General features: G+C 43.8%; 1 protein-coding gene across 2 annotated transcripts in view; it reads right to left on the bottom strand.

Moving 5' to 3' along the window:
• Positions 1-3,310: 3,310 nt before the first annotated feature.
• The window catches only part of Papss2 (3'-phosphoadenosine 5'-phosphosulfate synthase 2), an 86,953-nt gene continuing 71,737 nt past the window's right edge, over positions 3,311-18,526 (bottom strand). For both annotated transcript variants that reach the window (XM_087551519.1, NM_001106375.3), the window contains 4 exon segments: positions 10,190-10,325; positions 7,495-7,763; positions 6,137-6,366; positions 3,311-5,051 (listed from right to left, as the gene is read on the bottom strand). In XM_087551519.1, the coding sequence (XP_087407645.1) occupies positions 4,910-5,051; positions 6,137-6,366; positions 7,495-7,763; positions 10,190-10,325 (777 nt within the window). In that variant the 3' untranslated portion in view covers positions 3,311-4,909.

The raw sequence follows: 18,526 nt of genomic DNA, 5'->3' as shown, positions 1-18,526 counted from the left end.
TATAAGAGTCGGGTGCACATGAAATCAAATCAGGAAAGTCACTTCACAGTGTTAAAGTGAAGACAGGCTGGCAGACCCGGTGCTTGTTACACTGTTTATAATAATGGCCAGTAAGAGTATTATTACTAAAATTCTGATGGGGGTGTTTTTGTGATAGTCTTAATAGTGACAGTTGTAAACCTGTGTGTGTGTGTGTGTGTGTGTGTGTGTGTGTGTGTGTGTGTGTGTGTGTGTGTAGAGAGACTGGAAAGATGGCTCGGCAGTTAAGAGTGTGCCTTCAGAGGATTCAAGGTCCATTCCCAGCACCCATTTTTCTCCCTCACTCCCACTTCAGAGAATCCAAGGCCCACTTCTGCCTCCTACAGAGCAGCCATGCTCACACGCATGAAGTGAATGTTAGCGCCATGTGTGAAACATAAACATGGGTTTGTAAGCCTTGACAGTTCAGGTGTTTGTTTTTGAGAGAGCGTCTTCCAGGTTGTCCTGAAACTCATGCATCCGTCTACTTAGTACCACAGTACTCAGCATGATGGCTCAGTTCTAAAGCAAACACCAAAAAATTGATAATTGACATGGAAGTTTGTAACCAAGAAACAGTACCGACCACATTGTTTTAAAGATGCATAGATTTCAGAAAACGTGCTTTGCAAATTGCATGTCATTATACCTATTCACAGGCATGTCTCGGTCATAGTCAGCCTTATAAAGACTACCCAGCTAGGATTGTGTTGGCAGCAGCCAACTGTAGATCACCTAAAAAATAATTTATTTGAAATAGGTGGAACACACGGCATCAGAGGGAGCTGAAGAACCAGGCTTCTAAATAGTGAGCTCCAAATGGGTTTTATTTTTAGCAAAGATTGCTCAGGGCCTTCTTTTATTCTGCCATTGGGCTTTACGACCTCTTCCTTTAGCCCATTGCTCTGAGAACTCCTTGATATTAAAATAAATGGCATTGAGTAGAGGGGCTTATTGGAGACAATAAGACTTAAGAACAAAAGGTTAGTAGTTCATTCTAAACCATCTTACGGGGAAAGTGTTGGGCAAACGAGTGGCAGTTAGCCAGCTGATTGTGTAATGCCACAGAGAAACCCACTAGACATGCGAGAGTGAGAAGGGATTCGTTCCTGTGGACAGGCTTCCAAGGATTGTGTGTGATCCTGTTAAGTTCTTTTACTCGGAGTGCTGTTTACTATGCCCTGCTCTGCCTAGGTAAAATAACTTAGTTATCGATGTTTTTATACTCCCTGGCTGATAGAAGAGAGCTGTGGAAAGTGAAACACTATAGGATTTTGTTTCCAGTGAGTACAAGCCCTTCCCCCTCTGACAGAGTAAAGGGCAGATTGCTGCCTGTTCCTCCTAGTTCAGCCGCACTGAACAAGTTGGCTGGTTTGCCCAAGCGCCTGCTCACGGTACACCAGCCTTTTCACCTTGTCTGAGCCAGGAGGAGTTTGGGCTACACCGTCAGATGTTTGCAGCTTGCACTTGTTTTTAATTCTGAGAGGTGGAGTCCAGGCATCTTGAGAATATACAAGGCGTCTGGACCTCCTCCTGGCATGTTCTTGACAAAGTGCAAAGTAGTGGGGTTGTAGCCCAGCAGTTTGTTTTTATAGGCGTGGCGTGCTTCTGGTTGCAGTTTGTCCCAGTAAATACACTGTGGTCTAAAGTCCTTCCTGAATTAGCCTCATCCTTGCAAAGTCTGTCAAGTAAGCACAGAGCTCCAAACTGCATTCCCACCATTCTACTCTGCACTCACACTGCCAAGGAAAGGCCACGTTCACCTCTGAAAGGCTTGCTTCTCTCCAAATGAAGAGCTTTGGTTTGGTTTGTTTGATTTTGGTTTTTTGTTTTGTTTTCCACTCTGATTTGCTAGCCTTATAATGAAATAGTTTTCACCCCTAGGACCTGGCTAAAAGGTTCAAATCTAACAAGCAACCCATTTATTTTAAATAATTAAGTAAAATAACAATTTAAGCCAAATTTAGTATGCATATAGTGAACTATTTTGAATGACCTCTTTATTTGATGGCTGTGTTCTGTGTGTGACCCAGTAACAGTATTCACCAAGGAACTCCGTGGATGGATGCCAGGGTTGGGAGAGATCAGTGGGAACTCTTTCAGTATCCCTGTAGTCCTTCTCTACTAGTAGGCAATGGAAATTTGAGCCATTCAAAAGCTGCATGGTTCCCTTAACCCTTTAGGCACAAGAACAGCTAACTTGTCAGATTCATTGGTTTCTTGCATGGAAGGACAGTTAGGCCAAATGTAAATGCTTGCTGGACTCAGATGCCTAGTAGGAAGTGGTGGAGGGGAAGTGCAGATTTGCTGTTCTTGAGGAACCAAGATTTGTTTCTTGCAGGACAGATGAGTTAGAAAGAAATACTGTGACCTGATAAATACTGATGTAAGGTCTGACCAATTGATTTAAGTATGCCTTTCCAGGATTTGTTCATACTTCCTCAAGAGTAATACATGTATGTAGTTATTTTTTGACCTACTGTGCCTTGCTAATTGATAATAGGAGCTACCAATCTGGGGCTAAAACAAAAAGGAACTACAAACGATACCATTTTATCTATCTATATCTATCTATCTATCTATCTATCTATCTATCTATCTATCTATCTATCTACCTATCTATTTACTGAGACTGGATCTCATGCAGCCCAGATTGGTCTCAAACTCCGTAGCCTTGGAAACATTTGGACTTCTGATCTGCCTGCCTCCACCCCCCAAATGCTGGAATAAACAAGTATGTGCCACTGTGCCAAATTTATAAAGTGCTGGGCATCAAAGCGAGAACTTTGTGCATGCTAGGCAAGCAGTCTCCCTGTTGAGCAACGACTTAGCTCGTTGGCTATTACACTGCTAATATTTGTGGTGAAGATCAGTAGCAAAGAACTTGCATGATGCCATTAGATGGTAGTCAGGCACTCAGGAAGAAGCAAGAGCTGTGTGTGTAAAGCCCCCGAGGGTGAGAGTGGAAATGTACTGCCTCAGGCACACAGAACACGGACTGCTAAGGAAGGTCTGAAAATAAGATCTGTACCTATAAGATCAAAGGTTTTGGCTTCATCACCTTAGAGTGTCTTGCAGTGAAATTCTGGGCAGAGGGGCATAAGTAAGCCAGTCACCTCTGAGAAGCAGACATCCAGCTAAGACCATGAGTCATTTACATCTGAAAGTCAAGTGTGAAAATGAAGTGAATAAGGGGGCCCCACAGAGAGTCTTTACTGCTCTCCAGTCAGACATTGTTATGACACCACCCTAAAGGCGCTATTGAGCAGTACAAGTCAAAAAAGCACCAACCTGGTCTTTGAGAGATTTATTGAAGAACAAGTATCAGCGGGACACTGAAACAGTCACACCAACTGTTAGAGCAGAAAGGCACTTTACTGTCTTTAGAATCTCACTCCATTTGGTAAGGCACTGCAGCCCTGTCGTGTTTTCAGTGAACACACAGTTTTAAAGGCAGCAATGAGTAGCTCCGGCCTAAGTGAGCACAGGCACTAACAGTTGAAGACTCACTCGCTGTGGTCACGGTATGTAACTTACTCTCAAAAGAGCTCTTACTAGTATTCTAAAAACGTGGCAGTATGAAAAAAATCAGTTTCTCTTCAGTCTGTGGTCTCTTCCAAAGACACCTGTATGTAAAGGTATTTTTTCTTTTACGTATCCCTGGGCAACAGTGAACCATGCATAAAATATCAAAATTCCCTCTTAGAAAATAAACCGTCAAAGGACGTCGAACAGGTCCATTCTGGAAACTTGTAACATCAAGAGTTTAGGATGCCCTGAACCTTCTGTCTCCAAGGTGGTTGCTTTTAGCATCCTCAAGGAGAGCTTCATTAAGTAGCTTCAAGGAATCAGAACCTGTTCCTGTGTTGTGGGGAGGAAGGGACCTAGCTTAGGAGGGTGGTAGTCCGGGCAGCCTTTGAGTGTCAGGAGTATTTGCTAATGTCAGTGTGGTGTATTACAGTGCTCAGCAGCTCTCAAAGCTGATATGGAAGAATGGAGATTTTATCTAGGATGAAGATGTTTGGACTTTATCTTTTCTACAGAAATCAGGTTTTAGCTTCTCATTAGTTTAGTATGTGGGTTGGTTTTGACTACAGCGATCAAATAGGTGCCTCTAAGATAACTATGACCACAGCAAGTCTGGGGAAAGTAGTCTACAATGTAACCCTGATGGTTTAGTCCCTGGGAGAAATCTTTTGACCAAAGCATACATACCATGCTTTTGAAAAGTGCCTTCCCACTGGAGTTACTATTCATAGACGGCCACTAGCACGTCTCTTTCTATTTTCATGGCAGACGTACGTTACAGACATCTTTAAGATTTAGTTCGCATCTTCACACATATTTTCCTTCCAGTTTCATTCATCTTCATCTCATACATTGGGCAGTGAGGCCATGTGTAGTCACGAAGTAATAAGTCCTGATATGAAACATTTCCTTCAAGATGACTCTGTGTGTGTGTGTGTGTGTGTGTGTGTGTGTGTGTGTCTGTGTGTGTGTGTGTGTGTGTGTGTGTGTGTGTGTGTTTGGTGACATTAGAATTCCAGGCTGGCAAAAGTAAGCCAGAAAGTATGATTCTGTCCTGGGCAAGTCAGCTAGACATGTAGTCACATTTTTAAGAAATCTGAGACATATATGCTGAGATGAAGTAGTATACAAGTGCTTTCATTCTGGAATGTACAACAATGTTTTCACCTAAGACTTAGTCTCCAGTGTGAGTTTCATAGACATAATGAAGTTGGTTTTAAATTATAGACACAACTTTTTACTTCATTGCAAAATACTAACTTTAAAAAGTCATCAAGAAGCAATTGGATACAGAGCCGCTAATCACAAAAATAGAAAAAAATCGTCATAGAGCACTTGAGAAAGAAACCAGAGCCGGGAGCACCTAGTTGATCTTCTCCAGAGACCTGTAATAATCTGTCAACACTTTCCATGCTTTGGGGGCCATGAAGCCATCTGGGGGATCTTCTCCTTCCCGGGCGAGCTTCCTCATACGAGTTCCTGAGATGAAGTCAAACTCATCGTGCCTGTAAGTACAGCAACAGAGAGTTCAGCAGAGGTAAGCGACAGCCGCTTTAAAGATCCCTGGGGCTAGGTTGCTAATCTTTAGTTCTTTGGTTTTTTTGTTTGTTTTTTTCCCGCTAAATGCTTTTTTTTTAAAAGCTAAATGCTTTAAAATAGACAGTCCTCAGTCTTCAGCTCTGAATCTTATAGAGCAAAGGAAGAATAAAGGCAGGTGTCCATGCTGTGATTCTTGTGCACCCGTTCTTTTTTTTTTTTTTTTTTTTTTTTTTTTTGGTTCTTTTTTTCGGAGCTGGGGACCGAACCCAGGGCCTTGCGCTTCCTAGGTAAGCGCTCTACCACTGAGCTAAATCCCCAGCCCCCTGCACCCGTTCTTTTATATCTTGATGCCAGAGATTATCTTGTGTGCACTTGTATAGGCCAGGAATGTGCCATAAACTCTCACTGAAAATTGTGTCTGCCTATGTCCTTTCACTTAAAATGCATATCTATGGGAAGGGACAATTGTGTCTGCCTATGTCCTTTCACTTAAAATGCTAGGCACTCACAGTGCATACATAAGGCATAGCTATGGGAAGGGACAATTGTGTCTGCCTATGTCCTTTCACTTAAAATGCTAGGCACTCGCAGTGCATACATAAGGCATAGCTATGGGAAGGGACAATTGTGCTACTGTTTCATCTTGCCTGGCATGGCCTACAGCTTGATGTAGCCAAAGATGACATTGTCATTTTGATCATGCCGCCTCTGGCTCCCTTGTGCTGTGACTATAGACATGTGTTACTATGCCCAGCTCAAGAGCCTTCTGTGAGGTTGCTGGAGATCAAACCCAGTGCTATTCACATGCTAGGCAAGTATTCTATGAGTCAGCTATAGCCATCAGACCAAAGAGAGATGTTTATGGATCAACACCTACATGCAGAGGACTCGGCTAACAATGTCGGGGGACACAGCATTTGCAAGAGCAGGTCTAACTCAGGATAGTGTCTTTCCAGTTGGAAGCATGTAGGCTGGAGACTTTGTCCAGAGGGTCAAGTTTTGCCTCATCAGGACAATTGTCATGTCAACTCTTTTTCCTCTAGACACTTACCTTGCCGGATCATAAAAGTCCATGGCCTTCTTAATTTTATTGTAGGCAGCCACTCGGAATGGAATGATTTCCACAGAGGTGAGGCCAGGGGCCATGCTCAAGACCTTACCGCCATGGGTAGGTTCGTATAGGTCTTTCTTTGTCTCAGGGTGAGGCATTCCTGCAGGATCCCTACCCACGATGTAGAAATTGGCCCCTGCAATCATTCGGCACCTGCAGTGCCACTGGACCTGGAAAATACCACATAGGGAGCATGGTGGTCATGGGCCAAGTCCACAGGTTCCTCTCTATGCTGAGCCTTTTAATTCTGCTTTTGAACTGATTGAAAGGGGCAGGTCACTTTAAAAGTCGTGAGGAAGTCCTTGGGTCTAAGCCTCGAGCACTGTTCAAGCTGGGTCGTATTGGATAGGACAGGAGTTTTAAAGTCACGAGCTATGGGAGTCTCTCTTAATAAAGCAAGCAGTTAAGAATTTGGTGTACTTACTGTTTGTACTTTGTACCTACTGTTACAAAGGGCCGTGTGAACTACAGATTCTAAGTGATCATCTGACTGCCAACAATGAACTAATTACTGCATTACCTTCTAAACAATTCCTGGGTCCTGGTGAGTCAGAGTAGAACAATCGGAACTAAGAAATTGTCAGCTTAGTTTAGTGGCGACATGAGAAACGTTGTTGCCCTTAGTCTCAGACATTTTTTTTTTTTTTTTTTTGGTTCTTTTTTTCGGAGCTGGGGATCGAACCCAGGGCCTTGCGCTTCCTAGGTAAGAGTCTCAGACATTTAAACACTTGGTCCCAAGTTGGGGCCGCTGTCAGGGAGGTTTAGGCGGTACAATCTTGCCGACAGAAGTCTGCCACTAGGGGGAGCTGTGAGTTTAAAAGCTTCACCTACTTCCACTTTGCTCTCTGCTCTGATCACGCTGTGGTAAAGGGTGTTCGCTTAGCTTCCTGCTCCTGCCCTCAAGCCTGCCGCTTGCTGCCAGACTTCCCTGCTACGATAGACTTACCGTCCTGCTGCAACCGTAAGGCCACATGAACTCAGGTTGCCCTGGCCGTGGTGTTTTATCACAGCAATAGAAAGGTAATACGGGTAAGATGCTACTTGCCGTGTGACTCAGGTGAGCTGTGCTATCTACCTACCTCAGTCACACGCCAGCCTCCACACTCTCTAAGCAATGTGTTTATACATGACAGACTTGATGCTTCTAGCATCTTTACAAATACAAACTCGAAAAGGTTAAGCTGGGGTGGGGAAGGTAGAATGTTCTCATTAAGAACTGTTTCCCAAGACGAATTTACATGTCTAATACACTTTAGCCGGTGTTCTTAGCGTTTGGCCCAGCTCAGACAATCGCTCACCTCTGTAGGCCCAGCGTATAACATAGGAGATGGGAAGATGGCGACAATAGTCGACTTGGGATCCAGGATCCCTTCCTCCAGCACAGCCGCATGCTGTTTCATCCTCCAGTCGAGAGGTACGTCATCGTCCTTGGTCCAGCCCCCGAGAGGGTGCAGCAGGAGGACCGGGTGCTTGTAGCCCCTCTCCAGGAGCCTGCGCCGGGTGTCTTGCATCAGCAGAGCGTGGCCGTTGTGGACAGGATTGCGTAACTGGAATGCAAACACGGCATCTAGGAAAGGAGAGCCAAGGTTCGGAGTAAGCAATATGGCTTGTCCCTAAGAGCCGACGGGAAGATGAACCGGAATATTACTCAGTTCCTTCATTCAGTCTTGAACCTTTTGATAATGGGAGAATAGGCCGGGGCTGCTAGCTCAGATGCTTAGACAGAATGGGATGCAAAGGCAGGAAGCCACATAGGAGAAAGCACGACTCAGGAATCAAAACGTGCTGTCTACACCTTTCCTGACGCCCTAGACGTCAGCATTCACCTGCTCCCTTGTACCTGCCGCGGGCTCGCCTTTATGAGAGCCTGCATATAGAGCACATAGGAATGTGAATGGGGCTACAGTCTACAGATGAAAGACAACCGCACCTTCTCCTCAAGTCCTGGAAACAATGGCACTCGTGATGGACTCATGAAGTCTGTATCCTTTTTTCTAGTTCTAAAATGTAATCAATATATTTCCATTGTAGGACACTTAGGAAATATATAAAAGCCCAAAATGGACAATGAAAATCATTGCTTCCTATCACTACTTCTCTCTTAAAATGTACAGAACAAAATGTGAAGGGTTTCCTTTCTTGTCCCACCATCCCCAAGAAGGGTCACTGGCATCTGGTGCTCTCAGAGTCCTTTGTTCTTCTATAGACAGAAGTAGGTTAATTTTTTTTTTGTTAGTTTGTTTTTTTCCAACTTTCTTGTTTTCCAACATATGTCTGTGCTATATATATTGCTTTGCAAATGCTTTTGCACCTTTTTTATGTTTATTTTTATTTTATGTCTATGAGTACAGTGTCGCTCCCTTCAGACACACCAGAAGAGGGCATCAAATCCCATTACAGATGGTTGTGAGCCACCATGTGGTTGCTGGGAATTGAACTCAGGACCTCTGGAAGAGCAGTCGTTGACCTTAACCGCTGAACCATCCCTCCAGCCCGTGCTTTTGTACTAACAGATACTTAAGAATTACTCTGCACCTGCATGTGTTAAGCTGCGGCATAGTGTTCCGGTGTGGAAGTGTAGCACAGCTGTGATCCAGACGAACCGGCAGATCGCATCACTTGGGGAGAGATGACTCCAAGATTAAGAATGGTAATACTCTTTCAGAGGACCCAAGTTTGACTCACAGCACCCGAGTCAGACAGCTCACAAAGTGCCTAGAACTCTGGCTCTGGGGGATCTGACCCCACAGGCACCTATACATACATACCCCCATATCTAATTATAAGTAAGATACTTTTTTTTCCAACATAGTGATACTTTTTTTTAACATGATATTTTTATTGTTTCTTTGGAAATTTCACATCATACATCCCCCTCACACTCATTTTCTAGTCCTCCCCATGTGCACCCTCCTCCTGACCTTTCCCCTCAAGAAATAAATATTAAAAAAAAAAAAAAAGACCGGTTTGTTTTGCCTGTGTATTCTTTGGGACATGGCCAAACGCTCAGTGGCCTGCCCCTTAAATAGAACTGAGTGCTCCCCTCCCACGCCCCTGCCAGACGCCATCAGTTGTGGAGAGCTACAACTCAGCATCCTTATCAGACTCTAAGAGTTGGAGAAATGGCTCAATGGCTCAGCGGTTAAGAGCACTGACTGCTCTTCCAGAGGTCCTGAGTTCAAATCCCAGCAACCACATGGTGGCTCACAACCATTTGTAATGGGATCTGATGCTCTCTTCTGGTGTGTCTGAGGACAGCTACAGTTTACTGATATGGAATGAATAAATAAATCTTTAAAAAAAAAAAGAGTTCTCTTCAATGGCTTCCTGTTTAGGCTACTACTCTTTTGGGGGATGGGAGTGAGGACTGGGGTGGGGGTAGGGTTGTCACAGAAGGCTTCCATGTCCCTCTTTGTCAACTACATCTGCAGTCATCAACATCACTGCAAAAGACTTCCTTGTTCCTTACAGTCGGCTGGAGCACAGAGCATGGCCTTCCACATGGTTTCTGTCAGCAGCTCTCAGACCACGAACATGGCTCCCAGCTGCATCAGGACTATGGACGCAGACAAGGCCCTTGGAGCCAACCTGGACCACATACATGACCAGGGCTTCTGGCAGCAGCACGGTCCACAGACATCAACATGACTCCATGAGGCAGCATAGACTCAGACGTTACCACGTTCTCAGGTGGCGGCACAGGTCACTCACATTGATATGGCCCCTGGCAGCAGTATGATCTATGGACAGCAAGCCTGGCTAGCTTCATTCATGTATATAATTCAGTCAGGAGTGGCAGTGATGTCTGCAATGTCAGCATTTGGGAGCAGAAGTCCAATCAAGAATTCAAGGTTACCATTGGCTATTTAATGAATTCAATGCCAGCCCATAAATGGGGGAAAAAAGGAAAAAAAATCCAATTCCCAATACACTTAAACTTTTTGACCAGAGCACTAAGGAGTATTGACAGATGCGCTAGAATCTGTTACGTACCAGCATCCATGTCTTTACACTTCTGTTTGAGCTCTAGAGGCGTCAGGCGGTACTGGTCCAGCCCATCATTCCACCGTATTCTCTCTAGCACCTGAAGGTCTCCACCAACAAGCCAGTCCCCACCTTCCATCACCATCTACAAGGGAAATCATTAGAGTTAATATTATTTTAATTTTATTTGAAGTGTGCGTGTGTGTGAAACTTCTTCAATAGCCCTTCGTTATTTTTTAACACAGGATTTCTCACTGAACATGTAGCTTGTAAATTTGGCAAGACTGCCTGGCCAGTGAGCCCCTGGGATCTGCCTGTTTTTACCTCTCTGGCAGTGGAATTACTGCCTGTCTTTAACCTTCCTGACCACTGCACTTGAATATTTCACCTGGGCTCTGAGGGGATTAAGCATGGTTCCTCATGTGTGTGCAGCTCTATACGGCTAGACTTGTCCCCAGCCCTCCTGTTTTCCTTTTTGACCCATCTTGAGTTACTGTTCGGTCACATTTCAAATGGTACTTATCAAACTTTTAATTTCTTAACTTCCTGTGGTCTTCACGAAAATTGCTAGGGAGATGGCAGAACGGGAGCACGGACAAAACCTTCATTGAGTTCCAGCAGCAAATTCACATAACACAAAAGTTACAGACCGGGGGCTGGAGAGATGGCTCAGCGGTTAAGAGCACTGACTGCTCTTCCAGAGGTCCTAAGTTCAAATCCCAGCAAGCACATGGTGGCTCTCAACCATCTGTAATGGGATCTGATGCCCTCTTCTGGTGTGTCTGAAGACAGCTACAGTGTACTTATATATAATAAATAAATAAATCTTAAAAATAGAAAAAAGACACCTGATGTGTCAGTCTCTACCATTCAAATAAATACTTCTTAAAAGTTAGACTGCCCCCCAAACTTTTTATTTATATGGGTTATATCATTAACTAGCATATTAGAAATTAAAGCTGAGAAAGTTCATTCAGAAGTAGTAATGAACCTGTTTCTTGTTAAAACTAAATACTCTTCTCCACTCCACCCTGCCCTCCAGATAGGAAGGATGGCGTTACTTTTACCATTCGCTTCTGTGTAAGTCTGACTTAGCAGAAGACAGCTAGGTTTTCATAGCTACTGCATTGAATCCGAGCCAGTGAGTTTTGGCTGACGTGTAAAAAGAGAGCACAACAGGAGGTGCATAGCTAGGAGCAAGAGGACTTGAAGAGCCTTTTTTTGTGATTGTGGATAGTCTTTGATACGACAACCTATACTGGCTCCTTCCCCCTCTATTTCCATAGCGTCTTACTGTGAAGCCCAGGCATGTCCCCCACTTAGGATCCTCTCACTTGAGCTTTCTGGGGGATATTATAGGCATTTACTACCATGTTAAGCTTTTAAGCACATTTCCCTTTTGCGAGTACATGCAGTTTTGTGTACCATATGTGATGTGTGTACACATAAAGTTCAGAGGTCGGCATCAGGTGTCTTCCTTGAGTACTATCACTATTTTGTAAACTACAAAGTGTGTATGTGTGTGTGTGTGTGTGTGTGGTGTGTGGTGTGTGTGGTGTATGTGTGTGTGTGTGTGGTGTGTGTGTGTGTGTGTGTGTGTGTGTGTGTATGTGTGTGTGTCTTAGAGGACAACTTGCAGGCACCTGGTCTCTCCTACTATATGGGTTCCAGGGATTGAATTCAGGTTGTTAGGCTTTGATGCAAGTGTCTATATATACCCACTGGACAATCTTGCCATCCCTACCTTATTTTTGAGACAGTCTTTTCATTTAACTTGGACCTTGTCGATTTAGCTAGACTAGCTGGCCAGCAAGACCCAGAGATGTTCCTCTCTCTGCTTCCTTCATGCTGGGATTACAGCCAAGCGTTGCCATGTGTGGCTCTAGAATAGGGGTACAAAAGATGGATCAAAAAGCAGCCACTTTACCAACTGAGCCATCTCTCCAGCCTCTGTAAGAATTTTGGTTTCTGTAAAAACCCAGTTGTCTTAATATGTTTTTATTTTAATGCCAGGTATGGGATATGGGGCTGCTCTAGTTTGTCCACAGCCATTAACTATGATGGTCCTGTGCATTAGGAGGGCTGTGATAGTTCTTGCCAGCTGCAGATTGTTTAATTCTGGGGACTCTGGAGAGGAAATAAATACCAGAGCCTGAAAGGGATGTGAAGTGCTCTAAAGGAGAAGAAGGCAGTTCCTGCTCCTTCCTGCTGCTCCTGGTTCCCGTTGCTATTTGACAAGAAATTGGAACGAAGAAATTGACGAGACGAAGATTGGAATTCCCCAAAGAACCCCATGCAGCAGGAAGTAGCCTAAAGAGGCCTGCCTTTCTCACCTACCTAGTGTTGGGGTCCTTGAAGGGATTAGGGTAGAGTAAGGGTTGGAAGGGTGGGAGCTAGAAACCCAATAAACTAATAAAAACCAGGCCAATAAGCATCCTATGCTAGTTTCTTTTTTTTTTTTTTTTTTTTTTTTTTATTAACTTGAGTATTTCTTATATACATTTCGAGTGTTATTCCCTTTCCCGGTTTCCGGGCAAACATCCCCCTCCCCCCTCCCCTTCCTTATGCTAGTTTCTTAAAGGCAACCGAACTGTGGAATCTAGAACATTTTGCACTTTTCATACTCTGTTCTACTAAAACTCCATTGTTCTTGAATGAATGCTTTACCTAAGGGTTTTTTTGTTGTTGTTGTTTTTGGTTTTTTTGTTTGTTTGTTTGTTTTTGTTTTTTTATCATAAGATGGTAGTTGACTAGCAACTGTCGGGTCACTGAGCTTGTCCGTCTTCAAAGGTTGACATTATGGTTTAGGAATTTAAATGTAGCTTGCTGCCACACTCACAGTGACCATTTTTGTTTGAAACCCCAAAGTTAATCATTGGCAACTAATATTCTTCCTTGTTTTTCTTGGAGTGACTGAGCTTTGGTCATTTGAGGAAAAAAAAAAAAAAACAAGGGGAAAAAAGTCCCACTTGTTAAATATTTGTAAAGCCACATTCATGACATTAGTGTTTCAATGGTGTTTCAAAGTGTGTGTGTGTGTGTGTGTGTGTGTGTGTGTGTGTGTGTGTGTGTGGTGGGGCAGCATAGCTGTTTTTCCCAATGCTCAAACAAACTTGACAAGAATTCTTCCTTACACCAGCCATTGAGTTTTGCTGTTTGGAGCAGAACTAATTTTTGCACTTCTCTGTTTGGAGGAAGTTGTGGGGGAAAAAAACCCCAATATGGACATAGGGCTTGTTTGTTTGTTTGTTTGTTTGTTTGTTTTACAGCATCATAAAGAACATCCTCCAGTGAAGATGGTGGTTTCTTAGTACAATTCTTTTTTTTTTTTTTTTTTTTTTGTTCTTTTTCTTCGGAGCTGGGGACCGAACCCAGGGCCTTGCGCTTCCTAGCCAAGTGCTCTACCACTGAGCTAGATCCCCAACCCCCTTAGTACAATTCTAAAAGCTGGATGAAGCACCAGCAGTTTGCCCTTTATTGCTTTGTACCAGTCATGCTAATGGCAACACTGGAAAAAGCCCTAACACGGTTACATGGCACTGTCCCTGGAGTTTTCCGCGAAGTCACTGAGTGCTGCTGGACCTCCGTGGACCATGCTTTGAAAACCTCTGCTGGCACATTCCTAATACATCATCCAGAATATTGTAGGTTCTCAAAAGAACTTCAAAGGAGAAACCTTCAGGATAAGTTTTGTTCTGTTTTCCTACCAGGTAATTATCGTTTAGCACATTTTCTATGGAAATTACCTCCGGCTGCAGCCTCCTTCGTTTAGACCCAACTTAGAAATGAAAGAGAAGCCAGTGAGCAACAAAGTGGAGCTAACACCCTGTATCCGGTGCAGGACAGACAGTTCACTAAAACTCCATTTTCTCAAAAGTCTCTGAAAAGGATGTCAAGACAACTCTGAGAAAAAGACCACCTGTTAAACCAATGTTGAGGAAACTAGACACATACAGAGAGAAGAAATGGACATGTATCCCATGTAGAATGGATTAAAATTATAAAATGCTTAAGAAAATGAAGGGAACAGAGCTTCATGCGGTCAGGGTTGGCAGTGGTTTCTTGAGTTTGTCACCCAAAGCACAGACTACAAAAGCAAAAGTAGAAATCTGGGACTACCATGAACAGAAAAGTTTCTTTGAACTAAAAGATAACAGGGCAAAAATCTCTCTACAAGGTGACTGTTCTAAATCATATTACACCATGAGGGGACACTTCTGCAACCTGGGTGTCATGGTACATGTCTATAACACCGACACTCAGGGAGCCAAGGCAGGAGATTGGAGTTTGAGGACAGCCTGGGCTACAAAGTGATATCATATCTCAAAAGAACAGAAAACTCCTCCAATCCAACGATAAGGAGAATAGCACACAATTAAAATGGCAGAGCTAGTGAGACATCTCTGTGTGTAAAGGCGCGAATTCAAGTATGATGGATGCCCTGAGTTCAATACCTGGCACCCACCTTGTAGAACCAACTCCAGCAAGTTGTTCTCTAATGTCCACACACACGCATGCCTCAAAAACTCACCCAAAGTCATTAAAAAAAAATAAACAAGTTAGGACAGTCCAATCTTTTGATCCAGCAGCCCTACATCCTGAAGGGAGATTTGCACACCAGTGTTCATGGCAATCCGAATGTCTACCAGAGGTACAATACCCGTAGACACATACGGCATGGAACACGAGTCAGCCTTTGGTGTGAAAGAAATCTTGCTCAATGCTTCCTCACAGATAATCCTGACAAAGTAAGACAGTCGCAGAAAGGTTATCATAACGAAGATAACCCCGAGGACAGAAAGTGAATGAAGTCACAAGAAGACAAACAGTGTATGTTTTCCTCCAGGCGAGGACAACCTAAGACGTCAGTAGAGGGAGGAAGAGGGTTCGAGAAAGGTGGCTCGTGAAGCACTGAGCGAGAGAAGGTAGCAGTGTGGCTCTGACTCAGCTTCCCCGCAGGCAGGTACTGGGTCTGCATCCCACAGGGATTCAGAGGAGGAAAGGTTAGACTCGTATGATTTTTGTCACGTCTGATATCTCCAGCCAATTTGACTGTCACAAGTGAAAGGAAAGCATGTGTTCCATCTGGAATCTAGTGCAACCAAAGCTTGCAGCTAGGCATCCTGTGTGGCCTTCATAACAACAAAAATAACACCGTGCTGAGTCTGAGAAACCCTGGAGGTAATTGTGCAATGGATTTGACTCTGTTTCATGGCCTCCTGTCTGAACTCTGTCCTCGGGCAAACATTTCAAACACTAGTACCATATGCGACTTTGTCCTCACTGCTTAAAGACAACTTGGAAAAGTTGACCCAAATCCCTAGGAGTTCCATAACACTCTGGACTCTAAGGGTCAACCCTACACTGGACTGCCGAAGCTGGCACTGAAGTGACTTTGATCGCCCAGAGTAAAAGCAGGTCTGCTATCTGTCCTCCTGTCATTTCTGGAGTGGGGTGAACAACTCTTAAGATAGCCATGTGTCTAAGGTTCTCTGACCATCCCTAGACTGTGTCCAGATCCCAGGAAGGAAGGTCCAGGATGTTATTATAGCTTAGAATTACTTACTCCTTTCCCAGCCATCTGATTAAGACTTAAAGTGTTGGGGTATTATTCTTGTGCACTGTGTAAAGGTCGTCATTGTATTATTTCAAATGTTGGGTTTTGTACCAGCAGAGGGCTGAGTACTGTCTGGACTTGGGTATTGTTATTTTTATGAAGCATCACCTGCCTTCTCCATTGCCTTCTGATTGGTTTAATAAAGAGTCAATGGCCTATAGCAGGGCAGGAGATCAACGGAGGAACAACTGGGCAGAGATAGGAACTCTGGGAAAGAATCAGGCATGGAAGGACATGGGGGAAGAAACAGGAGGAAGGACTGAAAGAGAGGTAACAGCCCATGTCGCAGAACATAGATTGAAATAAATGGGTTAGTTATGTTATATAAGCTAGTTGAGAAGAATCCTAAGCTACAGCCCTAAGCATTCATAAATAAATATAAGTCTCTGTGTCATTATTGGAAGCCTGTGGGTTGAGACACTTGGCAGTATTAAAGGGACTTGAAGATCTTGCAAGTTTAAATGACTTTGCTTTCAGATAAGAAGGCCACGTTGGAGAAAGGAAGTGGCAAGGCCGAGGTGCACACAGCTATTGAACCAGTCAGGATCCAAATCTGCAACTTGAGAAAACAAAGCTTTCTTTCCCACCACATCCACTGGCTCTCATCAGTGATATTTGAGCATCACCCTCAGTATTGCCTGCTCTAGGTATTAGGCCACTGAGTCATACCTAGGAGTCAAGGTAGGATTGACTTCAGAAAGGAAGAAATAAGGTGATGCTGTGGGAGTGGAAGGAACTAGTGTGACGTAATGACCAGCTGTGGGATGTCTTAGAGGAGAAATGTGTGGGCGCCAGTGCCACAGGCACCCACAGGTAAAATCTTGGCGAAAGGGAGACCAAATAAAGGTTGAACAGTTTACTCTGGCTAAAGAATCCACAGTGGATTAGGGACATATAAACAAGAAACAATGGGTGTAAAATCTGGCCCAAACTGGAACAGGAGTGAACTAATATATTTGAATAATACTTGGAAAGGCTGCCAGAACTTGATAATGGAATAGGAAAGAGTAGGAGAAAACGTCACGATGACCTGTAGGTGAGTGGATGCATACGGAGCTTCCAGGTAGGAGATATGAGGAAGATTAAACCTAGGGAGAGGTTGACATGAAGAGGCCGAAGCACTTCGAGGCCATGTCTAGATAAAGCTCTCAATCGTTTCGTAACCAACCCTCAGAGCATGTGCAAATCTTGGGCAGCGTCAGGACCCACCAAGCCAATCAAGCCAGAATCTGGGAACCCTAGTCTGAGTTCTTTGAGATAGAGTCTTGGGATGTGGCCCGTGATGAGCTCCTCATGCTGCTGCCTTTCTGGTGCTAGAACCACAGTGTGAGCCATTATGACTGGCAGATCTTGCTGTCTATCTGGTCTTCATGTGGAGACAAGGACTACAAAAACCTCTGCTCCCGCCTTTCACTGGGAAGACGTACTTTGCTCTCCTGACTTCTACATCTTTAAAGCGAGAGTGATCGTTTTTACTTACTTGATTAGGGAATTGTGAGAAAAATTATTGGTTGGTAAAACAGAGCACTGTGGGTAAGCTCTTGGGATTCCTCTAAGTATTACTTCCACACATTCTAGCTGTTCCTCATAGTGACCCTGAGATTATGCCATATGGTTCCATACTTTGTGCCTCTGAGACTTCTTGAGTAGAAGGGGCATGTGGGGATTTGAAATAGGAGTGGCCCCTTTAAAAATGTATATATTTGAATGTTTGGTCATTAAGGAGTGGGGCTACTTGACAGGGATTATGAGGTGTGGCCTTGTTGGAGGAAGGTATGTCGCTGGGGTGGGCTTTGGAGTTTCAAAAGTTCAAGCCAGGTCCAATGTCTCTCTCCTTGCTACCTGCAGATTGATCTGGATGGAGAACTCTCAAGTTCTCCAGCACCATGTCTGCCTGCATGTTGCCATTCTCCCCACCATGACAACAACGTCTAAACCTCTGAAACTGTAAGTCAGCCCCAATGAATGCTTTTCTTTATAAGAACTGCTGTGGTCATGGTGTCTCTTCACAACAGTAGAACACTAAGCCAGCTCAGGAGTGCCCATAGTTGTGGAGCTGTGGAACAGAGGCATGCCATTTGAAAACACAAGGGCCACAGTCCCTTTTGTGAATAAAACTATTAAGCAATTTTGTGTTCTAAAAAAAACTATGTTAAATTATTAGTATGAGTTTCAGGGTATTAAATAAGAATTCTTTCACCCAATACAACTCGTGTGTTGTTTCCTTGCTGAATATGCTTTTAGGAAACCCCAGTGTAATGTATATGTGGTGAATGCTTTCTCTCTGGTTATCTATGACTTATGTTTTTACCATTATCTCCTCTAATGACCAATAGTGTAGAATCATTGTTGTACAATACAGACGTAGGGCACACCTCCAGTCTCCTTGGCTTCTAAGAAACTGACTACAACTGCTGACATATATTACAAGACGAGATGAAAAAATAAATAGTCACTCAAGTTCCTCTAGGCGTTATCGTTCTTTTTATGTCTTTGGTGTAGGTCTCATGGGTGTTAAGATGTTAAACCCAAAGAGGAGAAATCTTTGAGCAGAGATAATGACAGGCCTTTACTCTTCAGGCCACCAAAGGAAGATAAGGTCCCAAACCTTTGTGATTACAATCATAAAAGCAATGGTCAGAAATGTAATTGAAGACCAGAATGCAATAATCCTGGGGCAGCTATCTCAAAGACCTTCTGCTAGACTTGGAGTGAGAACTTCTCAGATG

The sequence above is a fragment of the Rattus norvegicus genome, chromosome 1 (assembly GCF_021556685.1).
Source record: "Rattus norvegicus strain SHRSP/BbbUtx chromosome 1, alternate assembly SHRSP_T2T, whole genome shotgun sequence".
In the NCBI taxonomy this organism is placed as follows: Eukaryota; Metazoa; Chordata; class Mammalia; order Rodentia; family Muridae; genus Rattus; species Rattus norvegicus.
Note: the sequence above shows the minus strand (reverse complement) of the source record. Positions and strands in the feature narration are given on the sequence as shown.